At 48.6% G+C, this 24,866-nt stretch overlaps 1 protein-coding gene across 28 annotated transcripts in view; it reads right to left on the reverse strand.

Annotated features, from left to right (window-relative positions):
* Positions 1-24,866, reverse strand: part of dlg1b (discs large MAGUK scaffold protein 1b) — a 62,675-nt gene that overhangs the window by 26,251 nt on the left and 11,558 nt on the right. For 10 of the 28 annotated variants that reach the window (XM_030363161.1, XM_030363160.1, XM_030363170.1 and 7 more), the window contains exons 4-6: positions 24,311-24,376; positions 6,853-7,017; positions 3,731-3,919 (exon numbers count right to left, since the gene is read on the reverse strand). In XM_030363161.1, the coding sequence (XP_030219021.1) occupies positions 3,731-3,919; positions 6,853-7,017; positions 24,311-24,376 (420 nt within the window). Of the gene's footprint in view, positions 1-1,217; positions 1,404-3,730; positions 3,920-6,852; positions 7,018-13,548; positions 13,849-22,307; positions 22,397-24,310; positions 24,377-24,866 lie in introns of those variants that run through there. The other 18 variants (XM_030363175.1, XM_030363177.1, XM_030363174.1 and 15 more) reach the window with 7 other exon arrangements.

The following is a 24,866-nucleotide window of genomic DNA, read 5'->3' on the forward strand; positions in this document are numbered from 1 at the left end:
TCCCAGAACTCCTGAACCACAGCTGTCAAGACCCTCTACAGGCTGGTCCTGGTACAAACATACACCCACTCACCCCACCAGCACCTGGTCCATCCCATAATACTGTAGACCAAACCCCCACACCAGTCATGACGCTACTCTATACGTCATCTCCAATACAGACAGTCATAGCTTCTACAGTGATGTATCACATCACAAAAACGAGACCTATAGGACACAGAGTGATGTGTGACATCACATGTGCAGACCACCACACAAGCAAGGAATGCAGGACATCACAACTGCAGAGCCCTAGGATGTGTGACATTGCAAACACACCACGATTACAATCATTGAGATGTGTGACCAATTAGGATGTGTGACCCGACAAACAGTCCAATAACACAAAGAGAGATCTGTGACATCACAAGCCCAGTCTAGGATGCAATCAACAAAAGTACAGATCAGCTGCAACCACAACACCACAAACATAACACCACCACATACACACAACATGACGAAACCAAATAAACACTAAATGACAACACCCCATAAACACAACACTAAGTTAGGAAAACATAACACCACATACACAATACATGACAACACCAAATACACACACAACATGACAGAACACCATATAAACACTAAATGCCACAACACACACACACACACACAATATAACACCACATAAACACACTGTGACAACATCATATACCCAAAACAACATATTAATACAACGCCAAATAAACACAACAACAACAACATAACACCTCGTAAACACAGTATGACATAACATCAAATCAACAGCGCCTCCTTCTCAGGTCTACCAGAACCTTCTACCCATCCCACAAAAGAACCAAGACACACACACACACACACACACACATACACACACGTCCACTGAACCGCACAGCAGGGTGCCCACGACTCCCCCGGCCAGAACCCCTCACGTGCGCGCCTCTCGTGCACGCGGCACGAAGCAAGGCGCGCTCGTGTCTCCTTCACACACATGCGTGACGCAGACGTGTGCCCGGGACACGACCGGCTCAACTTCCACAGATTCCTCCACATGCGAGTGCCGCCTGTGAGCGGTGGTCCTGCAGCTCCACACACACACAGCGTTGTCATGCACACTAATCATGGCTCAGCTATTCCCATTCCCGTTCCCTGGGTCTATCCCCCCCCCCCCCCCCCCCACCCCCACCCCCTGCTGGCGGAGGGTGCAGCAGACCTACCAGAAGCCGCCGGTGCAGGGTCTTTGTACGTCGCAGTGTGCCCATAATGCGACGGCCCATCTTTTTAGCGTACCACACGGAGCTGAGCATGCTGCTTGTTGCTGCTGCTGCAGAGACGCCAGCTAGCTCCCCTCCCGTAGCACAAACACCAGCAGCACGGGGGGGGGATCTCTCTCTCTCTCTCTCTCTCCTCTCTCTCTCTCTCTCTCTCTCTCTCTCTCTCTCTCTCTCTCTCTCTCTCTCTCTCTCTCTCTCTCTCTCTCTCTCTCTCTCTCTCTCTCTCTCTCTCTCTCTCTCTCTCTCTCTCTCTCTCTCTCTCTCTCTCTCTCTCTCAAAGGAGCGAGAGACAGAGACTGGAGACGAGTCAGAGAGAAGGCGACTGATGGAGAAGCTAGAGAGAGCAGACTGAACGCAACAGAGAGAGATGGAGGGCAACAGCGAGACAGAGAAGATGGAGAGAGCAACAGTGAGAGAGATGGAGAGAGCAACAGTGAGAGAGCTGGAGAGAGCAACAGTGAGAGAGATGGAGAAAGCAACAGTGAGAGAGATGGAGAGAGCAACAGTGAGAGAGATGGAGAGAGCAACAGTGAGAGAGAGAGAGAGAGAGAGAGAGAGAGAGAGAGAGAGAGAGAGAGAGAGAGAGAGAGAGAGAGAGAGAGAGAGAGAGAGAGAGAGAGAGAGAGAGAGAGAGAGAGGATGGAGAGCGCAACAGAGAGAGACAAACAGACAGAGAGGCAGCCTTATACTAGACGTGATGCGAGTGACACTGCAGTGGAACCAGAGTGAAACTGGAGTCACAACAGGTAAGGGACAGAGTGAAACTAGAGTGAGAGCGCCCCCTGCAGTTTGTCTACGACACACACACGCAGACACAGGCGCGCTCTCTCCTCCTCCCGTTTCCAGACAAGTCATGCAGCTGTTAACATGAGGCAGCAAGAGAACAGCCATGAAAAGAGCTGACCTCATGCTGCTCGGTGCGTGTGTCTCTCTATTCTATTCTTAACAGCATCTTAACCCCCCCCCCCCCCCCCCCCTCCAAAGTCTCTATGGAACCGCTCTCGTCAAATCACAAGGCAGCCCCTGTGTTTTAGTGACGAGTCACTTCCCGGTCTCGGGACACTTCCTCCTACTGGAATCCAGGAGTCACTAAATATATTCTGGGACAGGAGAATGAGGTGGGTGATTGAGAGAGTGAGAGAGAGAGGGAGATAGTGAGAGAGAGAGACGGACGGAGAGGTAGAAAGATTGGAGGAAGAGATCAACAGTGAGAGAATGGGGGCGGGAGGAAGGAAAAGACCTTATGGTGTGATCCAGATGCCTCGGACACCAGCCTTCCAAGTTGCACGTGTGACGTCATTTCCGGTCTCGGAGCACTTACAGCGTTCCCGTTTGTGTAATGAAATTGGAAACAGAATCCCGAGAGATAAAAACAAAAAAGGGGGCGTGCCGCAAGAAAGCTGGGAGATTTCCCGACTTCCGACTCGGAAGGCTGGCGTCCGAGGCACCTGGATCACAGCATTAGGTCATTTTCTAGAGGTGCTGGCCCTCCCCACACCCCTTTTTCAAAAACGGCACACCACTGCCTATCGATCACCCCCTGGACAATGTACGAACAATATGCTCAAAGCGCCATGGAAGTACATTTGCATTTCAGCAGTTTAAAGTCGCTAAAAAACAATAACGTTATTGATGAAAGTTACCGATATCTATACAACCGTAACGGCAGTGTGAGCGTACATTATTCTCCAATAACATCCCCCTTGGAGGGGTGTTATTAACACATAATACAATGCTGACATAGCCAACATGTCAGGGGATTACAGAGACCATCATTGATGAAGAAAGTACATTACACTGCTGCGATGGTTTCAATAAGACACTGCTTCTGCCAAAGACTTCTGGTTTAACAATGACTTTAACAAAACTAGGCCAGACCAAGTGAACGCCAAGACACAGAAAAACCCATATGACCTGAATCTCAAAACAAGAACCAGATGCAACGGTACTGGTTTGGCCGGGCACCCACCTCCAGGAAAACCAGTGTGAGGCAACAGAACTACGGGTAATCACTCAACAGGTGTTTAGCCGTACAACTACAGGGAAACAGGTGTGTGGGGAGGACGGAGGAGTGGGGAAGAGGAGGAGTGGTAAGCGGGGAAGAGGAGAAGGAGGAGGGAAGAGGAGTGGGGAAGAGCAGCAGGAGAAGGAGGAGGAGTGGGGAAGAGCAGGAAGAGCAGGAGGAGGAGGAGGAGTGGGGAAGAGCAGCAGGAGGAGGAGGAGGAGGAGGAGGAGGAGTGGGGAAGAGCAGGAGGAGGAGGAGGAGGAGTGGGGAAGAGCAGGAGGAGGAGGAGTGGGGAAGAGGAGGAGGAGGAGGAGGGAAGAGGAGGAGGAGGAGGAGGAGGAGGAGGAGGAGGAGGAGGAGGAGGAGGAGGAGGAGGAGGAGGAGGAGGAGTGGGGAAGAGGAGTGGGGAAGAGGAGTGGGGAAGGGCAGGAGGAGGAGGAGGAGGATTTACCTGGATCAGCAGCTGGCTCGGGTAGGGGTTGGAGGAGCAGAAGGGGAGCGGGCTCTCCGGGGGATAGGGGTTGGAGGAGGTGGAGGGGAGGGGGCTCCCCAGGGGTCGGGGGGAGGGGGGAAGGGAGGCAAGATCCTGCTGCCCACCCAGCAGGGAGGAGCCCTCAAAGATGCTCTCCAGGGAGGCTACCTGCGACAGGGGGGCGGGGCCTCACACAGGTGAGTCTCACACAGCAAAGGTTAACCAGGGACAGCCTCATTCAATCGGTGGACGGGAAAGACAGAGAGAGAGACAGTGGGAACGAGGGACGGACAGACAGAGATACAGAGAGGGATGGATGATTCAAACTGAGGTTACACAAGAGAAGAAGTGGAGATACTGTTGAGGAGGGGGCAGTAGCACCAGCCAGGAAGTGACTCACAACAGAGAAGGAACACAGAAACACGCTAGCCTAGGTAGGCTAGCGCACACACAAACAGGCTAGATAGCCAGCTAGAAGCTAGTTAGCCTCTAGCTAGAAGCTAGGTCCCCTAGAGACAGTTGCTTGTTAGCCTGTAGAAAAACAGCTAGTAAGCCTAGTTGGCAGTGATGCCCAGGGTTCAGGGAACTGGAGAGCACACAAACACATTGTCCTCTAGGGCCCAACTCCCCAATGGACCGGGGACCCATCGGGATGATCTGGTAGACAGACTGGCTCTGGCCCCTGGGAGGGTTACCTGGTAATTACACTGGCACTATACGTTTGTGTGGTTGGGGGGGTCTGCTCTAGAGGCAGCACCACCTGGGTGCGTTGTTGGTCTCTAAAAATGCTAATATCCTTAAAAAGTCTAATGTCGAAGTTCCAATTTTAATCCAAGGGATATTCGATTTTTAGAAGATCAACCCAATTACTAAATTAGCATTCAACTCTGACTAGTTTCAGGCAATTGTAGTATCATTACATTTAATTTGATGGCCTCCAGGACAAAACTGATTACACAACATGCATATTAGAAGATCCAGCCAGCCAGCCCTGACATTATGCTAACAAACCAATGACACACACACACACACACACACACACACACACACACACACACACACACACACACACACACACACACACACACACACACACACACACACACACACACGTTGCTATGACACTACAGGTAAACAAACACGGGTAGCTATGGAACTTCAGATAACCCTTATAGCTTTAAAGCTACAGACAAACTGGTGTACAGGTAATGGAAATACAGGTAAACAGGTAGGCACAGGTAGACAGCTGTACGGACATGAAACTACAGGCAAGCAAGTTGTGGAACTACAGGGATGTGGATATGAAACTACAGTTAGGCAAGTTATAGAACTACAGGTGTGTTGATATTAAACTACAGGTAAGCAAGTTTTGACAGTATAGATGTGTGGATTTTAAACTACAGTTGTGCACAGCTACACAGGTATGTAGGTGGTATGGAACCATGGTGATGGAGACCGACTGAGCCGAGACCTGCCCAAACAGCTTTATTACAACCAACCGCTGACCAACCAGGTCTCGCCAGTCTCCCAATACTTAAGAGTATGTAGAAACTTTGGATTCTAAATAAACAGTTCCCTATGTATACGCATAATCAGTCGTAAATGATACCTTGACTACAGATGACCTCCTACTTTCTAAATTGTCAGTATTGAGAATTACAAAATAAATGATGGTTTCCAACGATCATATTTATGGCCCATTATTAAAGTCGTACGAAGGCATTATCTAACTGGTAAGCAGTCCCACTAGGCTACAGGAGAGTGGCTGGAGGGGGGCCAGCACAGACACTGGGCCGAAAACAGAGTACTGAAGGGATGGACCCTTGTGTCCTGGTTCGTTAGGGCCTTTTCTACCACAGAGATAGCCATTCGTGACAGTAGCTGAAGCTTTTAAAGAGGATTTTAATGAAAGCATTTATACATTGGCCAGTCTCCGCAGTGTTGATTCAAACCAGTACAGACACTATTTTACAGTTTACTACCACCGACCAAGTTTGTGTTCGCATATTAAGTGCTTAGAGAGCAACGCCTCTAGCAACATGATTGGTCGAAACAAATATGAAAAAAATAAAAAAATAAAAAAAGCCCCGTTTAACCGGAAGCTCGAGAGTTAAGATTGCTACTACAAAGTACGACACATTTCCAACACACTCTTTAGTCAATGTCAACGTATATCCACTAGATGGCAGCAGAGCACCACTCTTCAGAATTCAGAATCCCTATATTTCGCAGAGCAAGTAGGTGACTCTGTGACCTGTATCTACATCCACTGTAGGTTTGGGCTTGCAGGACACACAAACAAGCTGGACCACGAGCAGATGCATGTAGGAGCCAGAACACAGATGCTGTGGTGACATGTATGTCAGGTCATGTATGAGGGGAATGTTTATTGTTTTAGTGAAGCACATGGAGAACACCACACAGAAGATGACGACAAACATCTCCCTCTTCTCCTCTCATCCAACCACTGGATGAGAAAGGAGGTGTGTGTGTGTTTGTGTATATATACAGTAAATACATATACACATGTGTCTGGGCTAGAGTTAGTTAATTTGTGGGTTAATTTAACCCACAAATTTAAGCTGTTCAATTAATAATGTTCAATTAATAACTAATTGATTTCATATTTGAATTGAAATAAAATGATCTGTAGACCGTGGACTACAAGAGTCCTGCAGTGAACAGGGAGGGGTTGTTTGATTTGGTCGAAAAGTGACACCAACGCCCTTGTACGGAAGAAAGAGAGACAGAGAGAGAGCGACAGAGACAGAGAGAAAGAGAGAGAGACAGAGAGAGACAGAGAGAAAGACAGAGAGAGAGCGACAGAGACAGAGCGACAGAGACAGAGACAGAGACAGAGACAGAGACAGAGAGAAAGAGAGAGAGAGACAGAGAGAGACAGAGAGAGACAGAGAGAGACAGTGGGTAAAAAAGAGACACTAGAGCAGTAAGGACAGAAAGATGGAGGAAGACGGAGAGAGAGACGGACAGACAAGAGAGAGAAAGTGAAAAAAAAAAGAGCGAGGGAGACACAGAGAGATAGAGGGCCTTAAAGAGACAAAGGAGGCCGGGGTTATCCTGTTCCTATGGATACCACGTACCTTCATGGGGGAGATATGTGCGTGGGCGACGTAGCCATGGACGTTCTCGATCTGGGACAGGCTCTTCTCGGCCACCTGGACCAGCTCGGGCCCCGGGGCCTCGTCCATGAGCTGGGGAGACCCGGGCTCCTGAGGGGACGTGTCCTCATCGTGGTGCCGGTACTTCTGCAGGACGGCGACACACACACACACACAGGGATACACTCAGTACAGGGACTAATAGCCTAGCAACCGGCTAGCAGAATGGAAGCTAGCATAGCACCGCACAAGCTGGCTCGCAACAACAGGCTAGCATAGTGCAATGTGGCTAGACACCGCAATAGCCTAACAACAGACTAGCTGAACACCAGAGTTACCGTACTATTATATAACATAAGCTGAGCACCAGGGTAGCATAACACAAGACTAGCTGGACCCCAGCTTAGCATAACACCAGGCTAGCATGACACCAGGCTAGCATGACACCAGGCTAGCATGACACCAGGCTAGCATGCTGCATGACACCAGGCTAGCACAACAACAGGATAGCATAACGCCAGGATAACATAACACCAGGCTAGCATAACACAAGCCTAGCATAAGACCAGGATAACATAACACCAGGCTAGCATAACACCAGGATAACATAACACCAGGCTAGCATAACACAAGGCTAGCATAACACAAGGCTAGCATAACACAAGGCTAGCATAACACAAGGCTAGCATAACACAAGGCTAGCATAACACCAGGCTAACATAACACCAGGCTAACATAACACCAGGCTAACATAACACCAGTCTAGCCAAGCAGCAGAATAGCATAAGGGCAGACAAGCACAACACCAGACTAGCTGGACACCAGGATAGTATAACAATTGGTTCTAATGGGCTTAGGCTCTAAAGAGCAGAGGTTCTAATTAGCAGAGGTTCTTAAGAGAAGAGGTTCTAATAAGCATAGGTTCTAAAGAGCAGAGGTTCTAAAGAGCATAGCTTCACAAGAGAAGAGATTCTTATGAGCAGAGGTTCTCAGGAGCAGAGGTTCTAAGTATCAGATGTTCTGAGGAGCAGATGTTCTCAAGAGCAGATGTTCTGAGGAGATGTTCAAAGGAGCAGATGTTCTGAAGAGCAGATATTCTAACAAGCAGAGTTTATAATAAGAGACTCTAAAGAGAGAAAAAAACATCCAACTAGAGCATTGATGGTAACAGAAACACTCAAAAAACGTGGCATTGTTTTTGGCAGGGATGTCGGTTGATTCAGAAAGAACTCTGACTGTGATAGAGGCCCCTATCTGTAAGACCCCAGTACAGTGCTGGTTTGTGGAGTAGGACACCCAGGCTGCTGTGGCCTGGAGCCCAGCTGCAGTTTCCAAGGCAACAGTGTGATAGTCCTGGCTGAAAACCTGCCCCCCTAGTTCAAGGAAGGTAGATCCACCTTGACAGCTCTACAAGCTGATTGGCGGAGAATGTGTGTGATTGACAACTGTATCACAACCTGGGTTTTCCTTTTGTATTTATGCAGAACATATAAAAATGTAAAACAACCTTTGATAAAATGGACTGCAATATTTGATATTTTTAATAGTAAGCACAGTCGTACTTCCACCGCATTTTAGATGATTTGTGGGATTGTCCGCTTGTGTTGTATGACCTCAAAATGTCGTTCTTTCCCAATAGAGATTTCGGTCTCAATGAGACGTTCTGATAAAATACTTTTTCAATAAAAAAAATGTAAATTAAACAACACATGGCAGGTCATGAGGAAAAGGGGGAGTCTCCTCCTAGCAACCACCCAGTTTAAGTTCTGGTACCTTTCTGATCTCAAATGAAACGTAACCGATATCCATTCCATTCAAAAACACAACTTTCTGTCATTTTTCGTGGAAAAAACATAATCATAATAGTCCAAAACTTCCTTTACAGAGCGGTTCTGCTGCTCATACACAATACAGAGACTTAGATTCCTGTTACTGCGCCCAGACCAACAATGAGGTCAATTCCTGTTCTCTAAGATGACAACAATGGTCTCCCTTTTTTAGAAATCCAAGTCCCTTTCAGACCACAGTACTCTCTAGCAAACCCTTCCTGGTAATCACACACACACACACACACACACACACACACACACACACACACACACACACACACACACACACACACACACACACACACACACACACACACACACACACACACACACACACACACACGACTGGGTTGTGAACAGGTAATACGTGAACCCAAGCATCTGTCTGCCAGTCTTGGAGCAGTAGCAACAGCAGTAATCATCAGTAATTATAAGACCATGATGAACACTCTGTACCACGTCTGGTTTAATTACTACTCAAGGAGATTAACCCATCACGATAACTTGAGATGCTGGAGAATGATCTGTAAACCCAGCCTCACGCCGGGCGACACCAACTAAGGGATTCTGCATCGATCATGTTACTGATGCATTACTTAACAGATATACAAGTATCATGGCTTTGAACATTACAAACTGAGGAAACGTAGTAATGCAGTTCTTCTGCATTACTTCCTCCAGAGCTATGGAACCACAGTGTAGGGGACTACAGCTATGGAACCAAAGTGAAGGGGACTAGAGCTATGGAACCAAAGTGTAGGGGACTAGAGCTATGGAACCAAAGTGTAGGGGACTAGAGCTATGGAACCAATGTGTAGGGGGCAACGGCTATGGAACCACAGTGTAGGGGGCAACGGCTATGGAACCACAGTGTAGGGGACTAGAGCAATGGAACCACAGTGTAGGGGACTACAGCTATGGAACCACAGTGTAGGGGGCAACGGCTATGGAACCACAGTGTAGGGGACTAGAGCAATGGAACCACAGTGTAGGGGACTACAGCTATGGAACCACAGTGTAGGGCCTTAAGCTATGGAACTACAGTTTAGGGGACTAGAGCTATGGAACCATAGTGTAGGGGACTACAGCTATGGAACCACAGTGTAGGGCCTTAAGCTATGGAACTACAGTGTAGGGGACTAGCGCTATGGAACCACAGTGTAGGAGCCTACAGCTATGGAACCACATTTAGGTCAACAGACTCCTGTGCAGAGAATAAGCCCAAAAAAAAAAAAATGTACAAAGAGCAAGAGGGGTGAACCAGTGAGAGAGAAACAGAGGGAAAGGGAGAGATGAGAGATATTGTGATAGCTATATTAGTGATAGAGATGATGAAGAGATAGAGAGGGGACAATGGGGGAGAGAGTGAGAAACAGAATGAGAGAGCTATAAATAGAGATGGAAGCGAAGAGATGGAACGATGGAGAGATGGAGGGAGTTAAAATGAGCAAGAGACAGAGAGGAGACATTCAGAGAGAGAAAGAGAGGGAGAAAGAGAGGGAGAAAGAGAAATTGAGTGATCAAGGGATAGAATAGGAAGTGGGAGTTTTCTGGCAGATGGTGTATTTGCCTCTCGGTGGTGCTTCCGGTTCCTCCTCCTCCTCCTCCTCCTCCTCCTCACCCCGCTCTGAGAACGCTAGCTGCCAGCCGCTCAGAGCCTAGCTCTCTCCTCACGAGCAACGCTAATAATAGCCTCACACAGGAACCAGGAGGGGAGGAGGAGGAGGTGGAGGTGGAGGAGGTGGGGTTGTGCACGAGGATTAGGATGAGGAGGAGAGGAAGAGTTAAGGACAGAGAACACAGAAGAGAATGGTTGGGTTGTGTGTGTATGTGTGTTACAGTCCTGAATTCAGAGCAATCAGGCTTACAGCTGCCTGCCTACTGCCCCACTTCTCTTTAAAAACAGGTCCTCTTGAGCCGTCACCAACACTCTTCACCTCAGAACACCTCATATATTGATGCTCGGCCATCAACTGCACGGTCGGTCGTGCTGACGTAAGCCCAGAGGCGCAGCTGGGGTCAAGACTGAATTACCAGCCTTGACACAGCCTTCTCACAGCCTTCTACTGAGTCCTTAAATCCCAAAGATTAAACTACGAACAGTAGTCCCTGATCCGCCCAGAGGTCGGCAGTACAGCACTGATCCAAGAAGGATCTCCTGGCAAAAGGTCAGGGGGTCAAGAGGTCCTGCCCTCTGGCGCGGATCTCGCTGCCCATTCGTTGGTCCACCATAATCAGGCCAACGTGGAGACGGCCATGAAATGGAGGCGTCCATTATGTTGAAACGTAGCATGATTGCAAACAAAAGTCTGGATTTCACCGTAATAAGAAAAAGGACGTATAAATATAACAAGAACATTGATGTGTAATGAACTGAATAATTTATACATTTGATATGACTCTGCTAATACTGACAAGAGTTCATCCCAGAATTTAGTTCTCAGGCGAGATATTCTTAAACCACCAAAATAAGTTAGATGCCATTTCTCTACTTGTAAATACTCAGTTCCTGGTAGTCATCATCACAGACTACACCATCGCCCCCCCGGCGCTTACCGCTAATTATAGCTACACGTGAGTAGAGAAGAACCAGCTAGATAGCTTCCCACACATAAAACGTCACTATAGTGTCATACACTTCATAGACAGGGTGTATGATGTTGAGAAGAGCTTTCAAAGGCAAGCGCACGGATTGAATTGACATCTTTGAGGCTGTTCTCCACAGCTTAAACGCGGGGGATTGAAACTGTAAAAAACAGCACACAAGACTATTCATTCTCATTAAAAGGGGACTAATAAAAATACAGTTTTATGTGAGTGTTTGGACAGGAGGAGGTTCGTTTCAGGTCCACATCTGTTACCGTTTGCCAGGGTATATTACAATAAGTTCTCTGTGAACTTGAGGTTCTTGAGGCAAACAACGTTTAACAGTTCTGCTTGTATCGTCGTTAACTCTGGCTAATACAGAAGAGGAAGCCAGACCACATCAGGGGGCCAACACAAGAGAACCGTTAAATGCAATGGTATAACATAAAGCCTTACTTGTAGTCACTGTGAACCAAAATTGACGCAATAAAGGCCCTCATGCATGGTTCATATGGCAACCACAGCATCCCGTGTCCACAGCATGGTTAGAGCAAAAAGAGACTTTAAAAGGTGACATATTATACCACCAGGTGTGAGTGAGACTTTGAAAATCTGCCTCTTCTGACATCAAAAGTGGGCGTATCCACATAGATGTAGGAGGAATAGATAGGCAACGTTTGCTACAGTCCACTGATTAGGATGGTAGACTGATCTACCCAGCACACATCTGACATGTAACGCAGATCAGCAGGCTAGCATAATTCAGGTGGCTAAAGCATACCAGAGCTTACACAGATCGGAATTGTGCTAGCCTTACTGACATAGGGTACATGGATAGCAGAGCACAGCTAGCTAGCTCCGCTAAGGAGACTAGCACAGTTCAGGAAGCTAGCACAGGTCATAAATCTAGCATTGGTCAGTGAAGCTAGCACAGCTGAGGAGGCTAGCACAGGTCATAAGACTAGCATAGGTCAGTGAAGCTAGCACAGCTGAGGAGGCTAGCACAGGTCATAAGACTAGCATAGGTCAGTGAAGCTAGCACAGCTGAGGAGGCTAGCACAGGTCATAAGACTAGCATAGGTCAGTGAAGCTAGCACAGCTGAGGAAGCTAGCACCTGTAAGTGAAACTACCACAGGTTAGAGGTCAGCTAAGGAGAGAGACTAAAATAGTCGCAGATGCTGACAGATGCTGAGGTTCAGGAAAGCATCCTTGTGTAAACACGATGAGTCAGGAGTTATTCGCCTCAGTGAGTCAGCCAGAGGTCTTTGGTCATCCAGACCCAGGCGGCGGGATGTCATCGAACAACAAGCTTTAGCCATTTTAAAACTCCACTTTGATACCAGAGATATAAACCTATTTATATCTCTATTACTTCATTGTGTTGTGTTGCAGCTCTGGCTACCCTGTGAAGGGCTTCCCCTCAGAAACACACACTAGCGCGCGCACCCGTGCTCATACACCCACTAGCCAATAACACACCCACAATTCACACCGGGCCTTCACATTGGCCCGAGCCACAATGATGGACATGTCAGTGGACCAATATAGACACAGCAGGATTATGAAACAGTGACAGCACCGCTGACAAATAGCTGGTGGGGGATTTTCTCAACACGGCGCTTACAAAACACCTTGACAAAAAGATCAGCAGAACGACACAACACCCTCTCTGTAGATCTCATACCTTTCTCTCCGAGGAGCGGATGTGGCACTGGGAGATTATTATTCAGGAATGTAGTGAATAAAGTCTACACCTAGTACCACGCCACCAGCAGTGAAACACCTATTGCTTCTGGTCCAGTCAGGATACAACCCCCATCACACCCTACTACAGCTACTCCCCATCTACCAGACGGGGGACCTACCAGCCGGATCGCCTGCCTTCTCATCCATCCACATTCATGTCTGTCACCTTCTCATCCATCCACATACATGTCTGTCACCTTCTCATCCATCCACATACATGTCTAGCTATCTTCTCATCCATCCACATACATGTCTGTCACCTTCTCTTCCATCCACATACATGTCTGTCACCTTCTCGTCCTTCCACATTAATGTCTGTCACCTTCTCATCCTTCCACATACACGTCTACCTACCTACCCCTCACCTACTCAGCGGGCTCTCTGTCCGTCTACCTGTCTCTGAGCCTACCTCGCTACCCACCGGTCTCTCCGGCTACCTGTCTCTGAGCCTACCTGCCGCCCGCCCACTCATCGACAGACCCACCCGTCTCTCAGCCTCCCGGCCTGCCCACTCACCTTGCAGCCGAACATGAGTGAGATGGTTCTGTGGGTGCAGGCCAGCTTGCAGTGGCAAGACACCGGAAAGGAGCACTCCACCTTCCTCATGCTGGGGGAGATCTTCTCCATGCACCTTCTCCTTCTCCTGCTCCCGGAGCGCTGGAGGCTCCTGCTCCTCCTTCGGACCACCCCCCCGCCGCCTCCACCAGCAGCACCACCCCCCCCCTCGCGCCCCTCTTCCCCCCCGCCCACGGCGGCACCACCTGGAGGGGGCTGTGAGTTGGAGCTGCCTGGCCTCACCATCCAGCTTCATTCCCGGGCAGGAGCGCAACTCCTCCGGCAGCGCTGCTCCTCCTCCTTCATCATGCAGCGACTCAATCCACCCACTTCCTCTTCCTCCTCCTCCTCCTCCTCCACCTCTACCTGTCCTCCCTCCTCCCGCCCACCTCAATGACTTCCTCTTCGGAGACCTATCAGCCCTCAACCACTCAGCGCCTCTCCCTCTCACTACCTCCGCCACTCGATGCAGCGTCTCTCCCACCCTCTCTCCCTCCGTCTGCGGTCAGTGTGTACCAACACACACACAAACACACACACACACACGCACACACGCACACAAGCAGCGAGGGTGGGCCCACTCTTATGTGAGCGACGGGCTGAGCATCTCCCCAGGGGTCTGATTGGTGGCGAGAGAGAGAGGGGGGGGTGGATGAGAGCGAGAGAGAAGGAGAGAAAGAAAAAGGGAGAGGGAGAGAGAAGGGGCGAGGGAGTGACAGAGGCGGGAGAGAGAGGGGGCGAGAGAGAGAGAGGGAGAAAGTTGGAGGCAAAAGAGAGACAGAGCGAGGCTGGTCACATGACTCATCCAACAGAACGCAAACAACAAGGGCTCCCGGTGAATCTGACGTAGAATCCAGATGGAAGGGGGGGAGGAAGAGACAGAGAGAGAGAGGGAGAGAAAGTGTAAGATGGTCACATGACTCATCTGAGAATAGGCAAGCGACGAGGATGGCAGAGGATGGCAGGGGAGGCGGGCGGCAGTGGTGAGGGGGTGGGGGAGAGAGGGAGAGGGAGGAGGAGGAGGTGATGCTGGGGAGGGGAGGGAGGAGAAGATGTTTGAGAGGGGGTGGAGGAGAAGATGAGGAGAAGATGCTAGGGAGGGGGGGAGTGGAGGAGAGCAGGCTGTGTCGATGGGGAGGTGGGGGAGGACCCTGAGCCCTGAGGAAGAGTGCGATGAAGCACTGCCTTATATAATCAGCATGAGAGAGGGAGAGAGGAGAGAGGGAACCAGGGGAGGGGAAAACAGCCAATCAGGCGGCAGTATGGAAGTGGACGACGAGATCATTGGAGGACCTTAACTTTGACCTCTCAGTAGTAGTACTGTGCGTGTGTGCGACTAGGTGCCTTGAGAACACACTTTGGTACACTTACTTTCAGGAGAAGTTAGCCGTCTAAGAAACAGAGCCTGCTTCCAGGTTGACAGAAAGTGGTAGTCCTACATTAGTCATTTTGGATACAAAATGCTTCTTCGAGCAATATTTCCCACATCAAAACAATGGTTCAATTCACACACTACATTATATCTGAGCGTGGGTTTGTGTATATCTCTCTCCCTCTTCCATCAGTCTCCCGCTCTACCCACTCATCCATGTCCTCCCTTGTGCCCTAATGGCCGTCTCTCTGACTAAGGCAGTGTGTGTGTGGGGGGGAGAGGGGGAGGGAGAGGGAGAGAGAGAGAGAGATCACTCAAGGCCTTCTGGCCAATAGGAGCCGAGTGTTCCTGACCTGACGGTTCTAATCATAAGGGAGGGAGGTAGAGAACGCTAGGGAGAGAGCCATTGAGAGGCCGGCATATAAAGCGTCAATTAAATAACAAAACTCAATACAGGATCTACAGTTTGGACAACTTAGCATCCCGTTGGGCTGTTTATACACACCACACACACACGACTAAATATGGGCAATTCTACAGTACATACTGACACGAACACGGTTCAGGCCCAACATAACCTCTAGCAGACTGACATACTTAAACGGTACTGAAATAGTACCACAGTACTAACACATAATATAACAGTGCAGGACTCTCAACTAGCACCCTAACATAGTTCCGCACTGTACTAACATAGCAACAGTGTACTAACTGACACACACCAGTACAGGGCTTACAGCTAGCACACTAACATAGTACCACACTGTACATACATAACACCAGCGTACTAACTGACACACACATACATAGTACAGGGCTAACAGAATCGCTAGCATCCTAACAAAGTACTACAGTGCATACTGTTACACAGAGCACACAGGGACAACAGCGAACACTAGGATCATCAAATTGTGTTCAGCAGACATGCAACACCCCCTAGTGGTCAATAATAGACATAGGAAGGCAGAGAGAGCAGGTGAGGGCAGGAGGATTTAGACATCACCATTTGAGGACTCAAAAACGGCACCCCTAAACTAGGAAATGTGTCTTGTAATTTCAGACAACACTATAATGAACCAGTAACCTTATGTAGTCCACTCAATGTCGACTTAATGTTATGTGTCATTAAAATTTAGTAAAAGAGTTAAAGATTTTTGGATAACCATTATGAAAAGTGTGATAGGGAACAGATGCTTTTATATGTATGCTGACTGTGTGTCGTATTTATAAAACCACACATTTATAAAATATCACCTAAAAACTTTAATAGGATATTCTTGAGTCGTACATTATTGACCTCACGGAGCCAGGAACATCCAAAAAAGAGTCAATATTAATGTTATACAACCTTCAAACTTGTCCAGGAAAGGATAACCTCCGTCATATTACTTTGGAAATCGATCTAACTACTACCAGATCCCACCAATAGGGGGCAGCAAAACATGCCGGGATCAGGAAAGCGTCTCTTTTCCCTCTCCCAAAGACACCCACCACTGCCCATGGGCAGAAATTAAACATTTAGATCCCTTCAGAGAAATCATTAATTTAGACATACATTTACATTTAAGAACCGCACCGGCCAGGTTTCTCTGTGGTACGCAGCTCAGACACCGGATAGCCCCCCCCCCCCCTCCCCCCATGTTCACCACTTTTAGAGAGCGCTGTGGGTGGAGACTTCAGGGGATGAATGAATATGAATACTATTTGAATTAAAACACACATACCAGTGACACGGCACCTGGGATCTCTGGCTTAAAAGAGCACTGCTCTATGTGCTGTTTTATGGTTCTAGAAGGTATTTCACTCCTGATAGAACCTGCAACGCCGGTTTACATCGCCACGGTCACCGATAGGGTTTGGTCCAGATATAAGGGTGCTGTCTGACACTGAGCATTACAGAAGCAACAGGGATCATGATGGGCGGGTGGAATCGGCCAGGGGGAACGTTTCATAAAAGCCTGAGAGACTTTCCCTTGCTGCTTCTGGAAGAACGGCGATAAAGTCTTTCACAACTAAATACATACGATTATGTTTGCCTACAGAGGTCAAATTACAAAGCACGGCGGTGTGTCTTTGAAGCTCTTATCAGAGGGTCTACCCCTGTGATGGTCCGTCTCTCCAGGAAATCTGGGAAGAACAGTAAAATCTCTGGCGTTTCCGGTCCTCTGACGTGAGCTACCCTCCACCAGCCCTCCTTCCATCGGGCTCAGAGCCAACATGCCTCCCCCCGGCTGTCTGAGTGACACTCCAACCTACTGCTCATAGGTCAGTAGGTCTAGTGGTGGAGTCCAAGGCCAAAGGTTTCTTGGTACGAGCCTCAGTGGCTTGCTGTACCTTACAGACTCCTTTCACAGTTGTCATATTTTTTTCTTGTTTATGACAATCTGGTTGAATATGCACCTCAACCCAAACAGATTCCTGTTTTTCTTGTTTTCTGGGTTATACTAGATGTCAGGTTTCCTTAATCTCCATCCATCCTTGGACAAGAGGCTACGATTGCTGGCTCAAACCCCACGTCCGCCTTCCTCAAGGGTCCTTGTTCAACACACCAAACACCAATGGTGGTGGTGGCCTGGAGGTCGATGTGAGAAGCTTATTGTCCAGCGATGCATGTAGCCGCAGAGGTTAGCATAGCCCTGTATAAACACAGTCAAGCTACCTTGAGAAACCTTTCATACTGGAGTCCAAACACACCATATATGCCCCAGCAGATCCTGACTGCTAGCATTATAATGATTACTGCTCTGCCACCAACTGGGAGCATTACTCATGTGTTCTGTGACTCAGGGCTTCCAGCAGACTGTTCTGTTTAAGAAAATGTTCACGTCTCGTTTGGCCAGCAGTGAGGCAAACTCACACAGTTGATGAAGTCGTTTGATTTAATTACCGGTATCGGAAATCCACTCGTCAGCCTGCAACCATTAACCTGGCTAATGTGTACAGCTGTCAAACCGAAGGGAAAACATGTGGAGACAATACACAGCTGGGCAGCCGTGCGGAGAGACTGCAGGCCATGTATGTGTGGAATTACTGGAGAGAGAGACAGAGACAGAGACAGAGAGAGAATAGAAAGAAACTGAGAAGAAGAATGAGAAAAAGGAACAGGACTAAGACAGGCCAAGACAAAGTTGCTGATGCTTACAAAAAAAGAGAGAAAGATGCAGAGAGGGCAAAAGAGAATAATTTTACCCTGTTTAGGAAAACTATTCTCGTAGACCAAAAACCATGTGCAGTTCCACGTCTCGTGTAGATGGCCGGACAAATCTGTCGGGGGAGGGCGAGTCAGACGAGTATGACATGAGCAGGCTATGGTGTGGGAAGTGTTTGAGGTAGGAGGCGATAGTCAACCCTATGTCATGGAATGGGTTATGACGTAGGTGTGCCGAGTAGGAGGCTGTTGAGCAGCAGGGCACTGAGGTGGGAGGGCTGCAGGAAGTAGAACTGTATGCATGCAGTAGATCAAGTGGCCATTGCCTAGTAGCATCACATAGAGCTGGGTTTCTCAACTGGTAGCTCGCGACCCAAAAGTGGGGAGCAGACAAGTTCTGAATGGGTAGCTGATAGTTTTATCCAAAATAAATAAATATCTTCATTATTTAATTTTTTTGCTAGTTATCTGCTTTGAATGTGGATGTTTAAATGTTGGTCACGATGACATCTATGTTTACTAGCCCATTTTTCTGAATTAAATGTGATTGTTTTGAATGATATAAAGACCCGACCAGTGGAGAACAACTGACAAAAAGCTAAAATGGTAAGGTGGGCTGCATTATAAGTCACGTTTCTGACCTTGGCCACTTGTAGCTCTCCACAGTGAATGCCCGATTCAACAGTTAACCCACGCTTTCAGCCATTCATACGCGCATTCACCCACCGACGAGTGTGTCAGCCACGCAAGGCAACAGCTAGCTTATCATGAGCAGTAAAGGTTAGGTGTCTTGCTCATAGACAACTCGACACAGAAACCTTCTGGTTACCAGAGGAACCGCTCTACCTCCTGAGCCCCTTCTGCTCGTAGTGAGGGAGAGAGCGTCACACAGGGTGGGACGAGTGTTCTGATCCAGAGGGTATTACATGTAGCAGGGGTGTTGGGTAGGCATGGTACCGGCTAAGGTGGGGGTCACATAGAACAAGTATCCCATCGGGAGAAGAAATGTTACAGAATGGTGGCACATGTTTTAAACAGGACTGATAGGAAAATCTGCTGAAATACTACATCATCGCAGCAGAGACGACCAGATGACCCCTCCCGGAAACCAAGCGCTCCTTCTCGTTCCACAGGCCGACCCTGTGGATCAAACTCTTGCCTCGTCTTTACTTCTATCCCGTCTCCCCGTCATCCAGTACGGCCCAGCATGGGAATACCCGCTAGAGCCAAACACAGCAGGCTGCCGCAGCCCTGTCGCTCCAGCAGACTTGACAGCTCAGTTTAATATGCAGAAGAACACAAACAACGAGAGGATACGCCTTCACCTTGAATACAAATATCATCCAGGGCAGCATGAAGAGAGAGAGAGAGGGAGCCTGACAGAAAGCCTGGTTCATGTGGAACAGGGGAGGTCAGCAGTTCTAGCAGATGTCAGCCGTACCCCGACGCCTGAGCTTCCAATCTCGCTCATCCCACAAAATGACCGCAAACCAAACAATACACAGCAGAATTATTGGATGAGATCCAGATTTTAGTTGATCCATCTATTGTTGATAAACAGGGTTATAAAAGTGGGTTATGTTGAACAGGACCCACCCTGGGCGGGCAGGATCGTGGAGAGGTTTGGGAAAGAGGTGCGTTGATTCCACCGATTCAGCCTGCCTACCTGTAAGCTTCCTGGAGTGAGATGATCACCCCCGAGTCCTCCTTCATTACCACACATCGCTCTAGATAAAAGCATCTACTAAAGGGCTGAAGAATAAGTACAAGTACGTTGGAAGAGCGTGCCGAGAGGAGAAAAGAGGAGGTTTTCACCTCCTTCATAAGGTAGAAGACATATTCAACATCACACATCAAACACACCGATTAACCAGAGGATAAACAAAGAGGCAACATCCCCCCCCCCACCCACATCCTAGTATTAAAGACGCAGATCTGTAGGTGGCCGAGTGGGAGACCTCACACCCCACGGTGTGTGTGAGTGCTTCAGAAAGCGTTTAAGAGCTCTGTTGTTATGACGCAGGCACGGTTTCGGTTGTTTTTGTTACCAGTCATGATGAAAAATTGAGTGCCGAGGTGTATCAACAGTTAGTGTAGTTAAGGGATTGCCGGGCTTCCACAATTCCTATCACAGTAGAAATGCTTTCACAGAGTTAAATTTTTTAATCAATTAAGAGCTTCTAACCGACTCCAACGACTAGAAGACTGATCGTGAATATCCCTCATTTCAACCAGTGAACAGTATTTAGCAATGTTGACATTCTGATATTACACAAGCTACAGTAGTTAACAGTATCACTACCCTGATCTCACATCAGCTAACCATAGCTGGCTGATTCCATCCCAGGTGTCATTAGCTATTAGCCGCACCAACCTGATCTCAGACCAGGGAACAGTGGTTACCTGCCTTACCCAACCCAATTTCAGACCAAGTAACATCAGCTATGGGCCTCCCCCAAACTGATCCTAGACCAGGGCACAGCCTCAGTAACCACTAATGATACTCCCCTGTCAGCCGTTCTGCTGCATTGTGCTGAGGTAGCCTTCCAAGACAAGCTCCATTGCCGGCCGTTTCCTGGCGGTCTTTGAAATGCATGAAATGCACCACAGCGCTCAATTATTCAAGACGCTGCAGCTGCAGCTTAGACAGCCAACATCTAGGTTAGTGTTGGCCTTAACCTTCACCACCTCCAAAACCAGGACCCAGAATAATCTGCAGCTTAGACACCCAACATCTAGGTTAGTGTTGGCCTTAACCTTCACCACCTCCCTGTAACCAGGATCCAGAACAATCTCCTTCCATTTGCTAATGATGGATACTTTTATCAATTTTGAATATATAAAAATAAAACGAAACCCTCTCTTGGTGGAACCTACAACCCCCAGGTAAAATTACCAAACTGTAAAACTGGTGGGGGTAGGCAGTTCCCTTCCCAGTGTCCACCAGTTGAAGACTGTGGCTTGTTCTCTCACTCACTTATCCTCCTCACCTCTTCAGCTTTTATCCATTCCCCTCCCTCCCTCTCTCCCTCCCTCCCTCTCTCCGTGACTACCTGGAGACTGGATCAAACACGTAGGCATGCTGGGGGGAATAGAATAACAAAGGGAAGCGCACAAAGTGTGGTCAGAGAACCCACTGATGCCTACTACCTGGTGGGTGCATCTTACGTATACACTACTTATTAGCTGGTGTCAGATCAGGCAAGTGATGCTACTTACTACGGTTAGCTTATTTAATATCAGTAGAGTAACATTGCTAACTACTGTTACTGCATATTGTGCACTGTGTGTGTGTGTGTGTGTGTGTGTGTGTGTGTGTGTGTGTGTGTGTGTGTGTGTGTGTGTGTGTGTGTGTGTGTGTGTGTGTGTGTGTGTGTTCCACCATGTCCTAGTGACACAATTACAAAGTGTTAAGAAAAGTATATTTACGTTGAACCAACTTTAATAACAAACAAGATATAGATCATTAATGGTACAAAAAAAACTAAGGATTATGGATTACTCATAATATTCAGTTTGTGTACCAATTAAATCTGAAACATTGGCCCGTCTCAAGATCGTTGAGATACACTTCAACTAGAATGTCACCAGTTCGACCATTTAGTAGGCTACAAAGCAACAACCAGCTTATTGGAAAATCATAATCAAGGTGGACACGAAATATATCCAAACGGCCAATCAAAAATCGCGGATTCCTAGCCATTACACGGCTCAACCACAAAAGTTGTTCCGCTAATTATAGAAGTTGGACCCGGGCGCGCGGCTCTCGACGCCAGATAAGTTGAGGCGGGAAGGATCTACTAAGCGGAACCGCGCGAGCTCGCGTTGAGAGCTCCATCCATTTGTTGAATGACACGTGCCCTTAATGACATCATTGCAAATAGGACATCGCGGTTAAGTGAGATATGAAAATCTCATTTCAACAAGAAATCAAAAACTAAAAGCTCAACATAAATGATGATATATATTTTTAAAGATATAGACGTAAGTGGTGAGACTCGTAAAGTCTGCTAGTAAAAGGCACTCCAGAGTTGTACTTAACCGAAGATAGTAAGAGAGAACATTCGAAAAGCGAGTTCTCACCAACATGACAGAAGTAACAACTACCACGACAGAACAAAAGTGGCTCATTCACATCGACAGCCCAGCTAAAGATTGATTAACAGTCCCTGTGAAACCCTTCGAGTTTTCCGGTCATACCTTGGTTGTGACAATGCATATGCAATCCATCCTGAAGCATCGGGAGGGAGCCCCGCAATTATCAGCATCTCGCGCCTTTCCTCCGCTGTGCTGTGTGCAGGACGGGGGCAGTCTAGCTCTCTCTCTCTCGCTCTCTCTCGCCCTCTCTCCCCTCGGTCTCTCTCGCTTTCTCTCCACACACGCACGCACGCAGGCACGCACGCACACTTCTTCTGAGGGAAAAGTGCTTGGACACCGGAAAGACTTGCTTCTAACGTAATTGGCGGTATCCTGAATGTAACGGACTCGCGTGGAGATTCATCAGGTCGCGTGCCATGCGACTTCCAAACTAGCGTCGCAGGAAGCATACGGCCAGAACGGGTTAAACCCCCTTCATACCCGGGGTGCTCTTCGCTACCATGTGGATTTACTCTGGGCTAAAAAAAACTTTCCGTCACTGACCACAAATCGACTGCAATAAGCATTTTTAACCTGGGTTTTGAAATATGTCGCCCCGAGGTTTGGAACATGACCGAGGTTTGGGTTATTCGGAGAAGCGGTTCATAATTACTACCCTCTTTATACACACATTACTATAGGCTAACCATAATGTGATTTTCCACAATCGGTTTGAATCAAATAACACCACCACGGGCTACAACAGCCGTGCAAATCGCTCCTTCCTAATTATAAAATACAGTACTACGGTGTTAGTACCGTTAGAAGTCGGCTGGAGACCAATAGCGGCTAGATTAGCAGCAGCTAATGGACCATACTCTACTCTTCATCACATTGGCGAGTTGATGCTAAGCAGAGGAGGAGAAGAGTGGATGACGTCTCTCTCTCTCTCTCTCTGTGTGTCTGTGTGTTATGCCAGTGACCGATCATAGAAGCTGTTTGCTCCCTGCCTCCCACACACACACACACACACACACACACACACACACAATATCATCATCACCACAACCACTTCATACGTCAGCCAACCGGCCTGCTGGTCTGGGGGATGGAGTGCATGTTGGGATGAATGCGTGTGTGGTGGGTTGAGTGTGTGTATTTGCATCTGATTATGGTTGAGAGTGTATGAATGTTGTCGTGATTGTGTTTGGGTCTTTGAATGATGATACTCGTGAGTGGGAAAAACACATTTGACCATTTTTATTTTACAAATGATGACACACACAGATGACAGAGAGAGGACAGACAGGTCGAGGCCAGGACATTTGGATTGGAGTACTCGTGTATCATTCAAGTCACTTTGACCAATCGGGGAGAGAAAGAGACAAAGGTTCATTGACCACACAGATGACATCCCCGCCAGCGCCGCCATGTGACCACACTCACCAGTTGGGCGGGGCTCCACGGGCTGCACCATGCAGCGCGCCGCCCCCCCGCACGCCGCGCCGCTGGAGCTGAACAACAAACTAACACCCAGACACAGAACCCCCACACTGGCCGGGCCAGCACGGGCCGGCCAGAATGAGCCGGAAGTGGACGAATGCGGTTGTTGTTGATGATAGTGGTGGTGGTGGTGATGTCACTGTGAATGCTGCTTGATGTCGTGCAGTGTGCTTGATGGCGGTTACTACCAAACAATAACACAACACGCACAACTTGACGCAGAAGAGGAGGAACTGAGACATCCGAAAAAACCGGACCGCATGAAAAACGAGCCACCACCGACGGGTCCAGGCGGCCAGTACAGCACCTGTCCTGAGACCAGTTCACCCAGGCCCCTCAGTGCCCTGCTGGGCTGGTTGCTGTGGTGGACCATTATACTGGTCCCAGTCTGCCGCACAGGACGTGTACTGGCCGGGACCCGTCAACCAAAACCACAACGACAGAAAATAAAAATGTTAACACAATGAACCATGAGCGTTGACCCATGACCTATGACCCGACCCCATTCTGTTCCCGGCGGGAATGGCAACGGAATGGAACAATGGACAACACAGCGACGTGAAGACGCCCCCCCCCCCCCCACCCCACCGCCACCGCCAACAGTGCCCATCACCAGTACTTACGGGTCCGGACGCGTGGTCTTTACCCTGCGCCAGTGCGTGGAAGATCTCCTGTAGGAGGGCCGAGTCCTACCCGTAGCGTTTTACCAGCCAACCCAACCCGTGGGAGGAGGGGAGGAGGAGGAACGAGAGAGAGGGAGAGACAGAGAGACAGAGAGAGAGAGAGAGAGGGGGGTTGAATTGAATTGAAACAAAGTTCACAGCTCGAACCCGCTTTAGGATGGGTTTGCGGCTGCGTTGGCGGCAGGCGGGCAGAGCCCCCCCCCGCACATGCAAGAGGCCGTACAAGCCCCGTCCGATCCTTCAGGTCCAGTGGATCGAAACCCGTCGCACCTCACATCGAAACTCAGTCACGGTAAAATAAGCCCTGTCTGGCCAGCGCTCCCGCCAATAACGATGCTTCACAAACCCGTGTGAAGACCAGTTCTCCGTGCAACATATGCCGTGTCCCAGTTTGGCACTGAGAACAGTGGCTCCGGTGGGGGTGATGTTGGTGGAGGAACAGAATGGGTGGAGACAAGCTGTTCTTTCATCGCATACTGCCGTTCAGAGCGGTCGC

This window comes from Gadus morhua, chromosome 8 (genome assembly GCF_902167405.1).
Source record: "Gadus morhua chromosome 8, gadMor3.0, whole genome shotgun sequence".
In the NCBI taxonomy this organism is placed as follows: Eukaryota; Metazoa; Chordata; class Actinopteri; order Gadiformes; family Gadidae; genus Gadus; species Gadus morhua.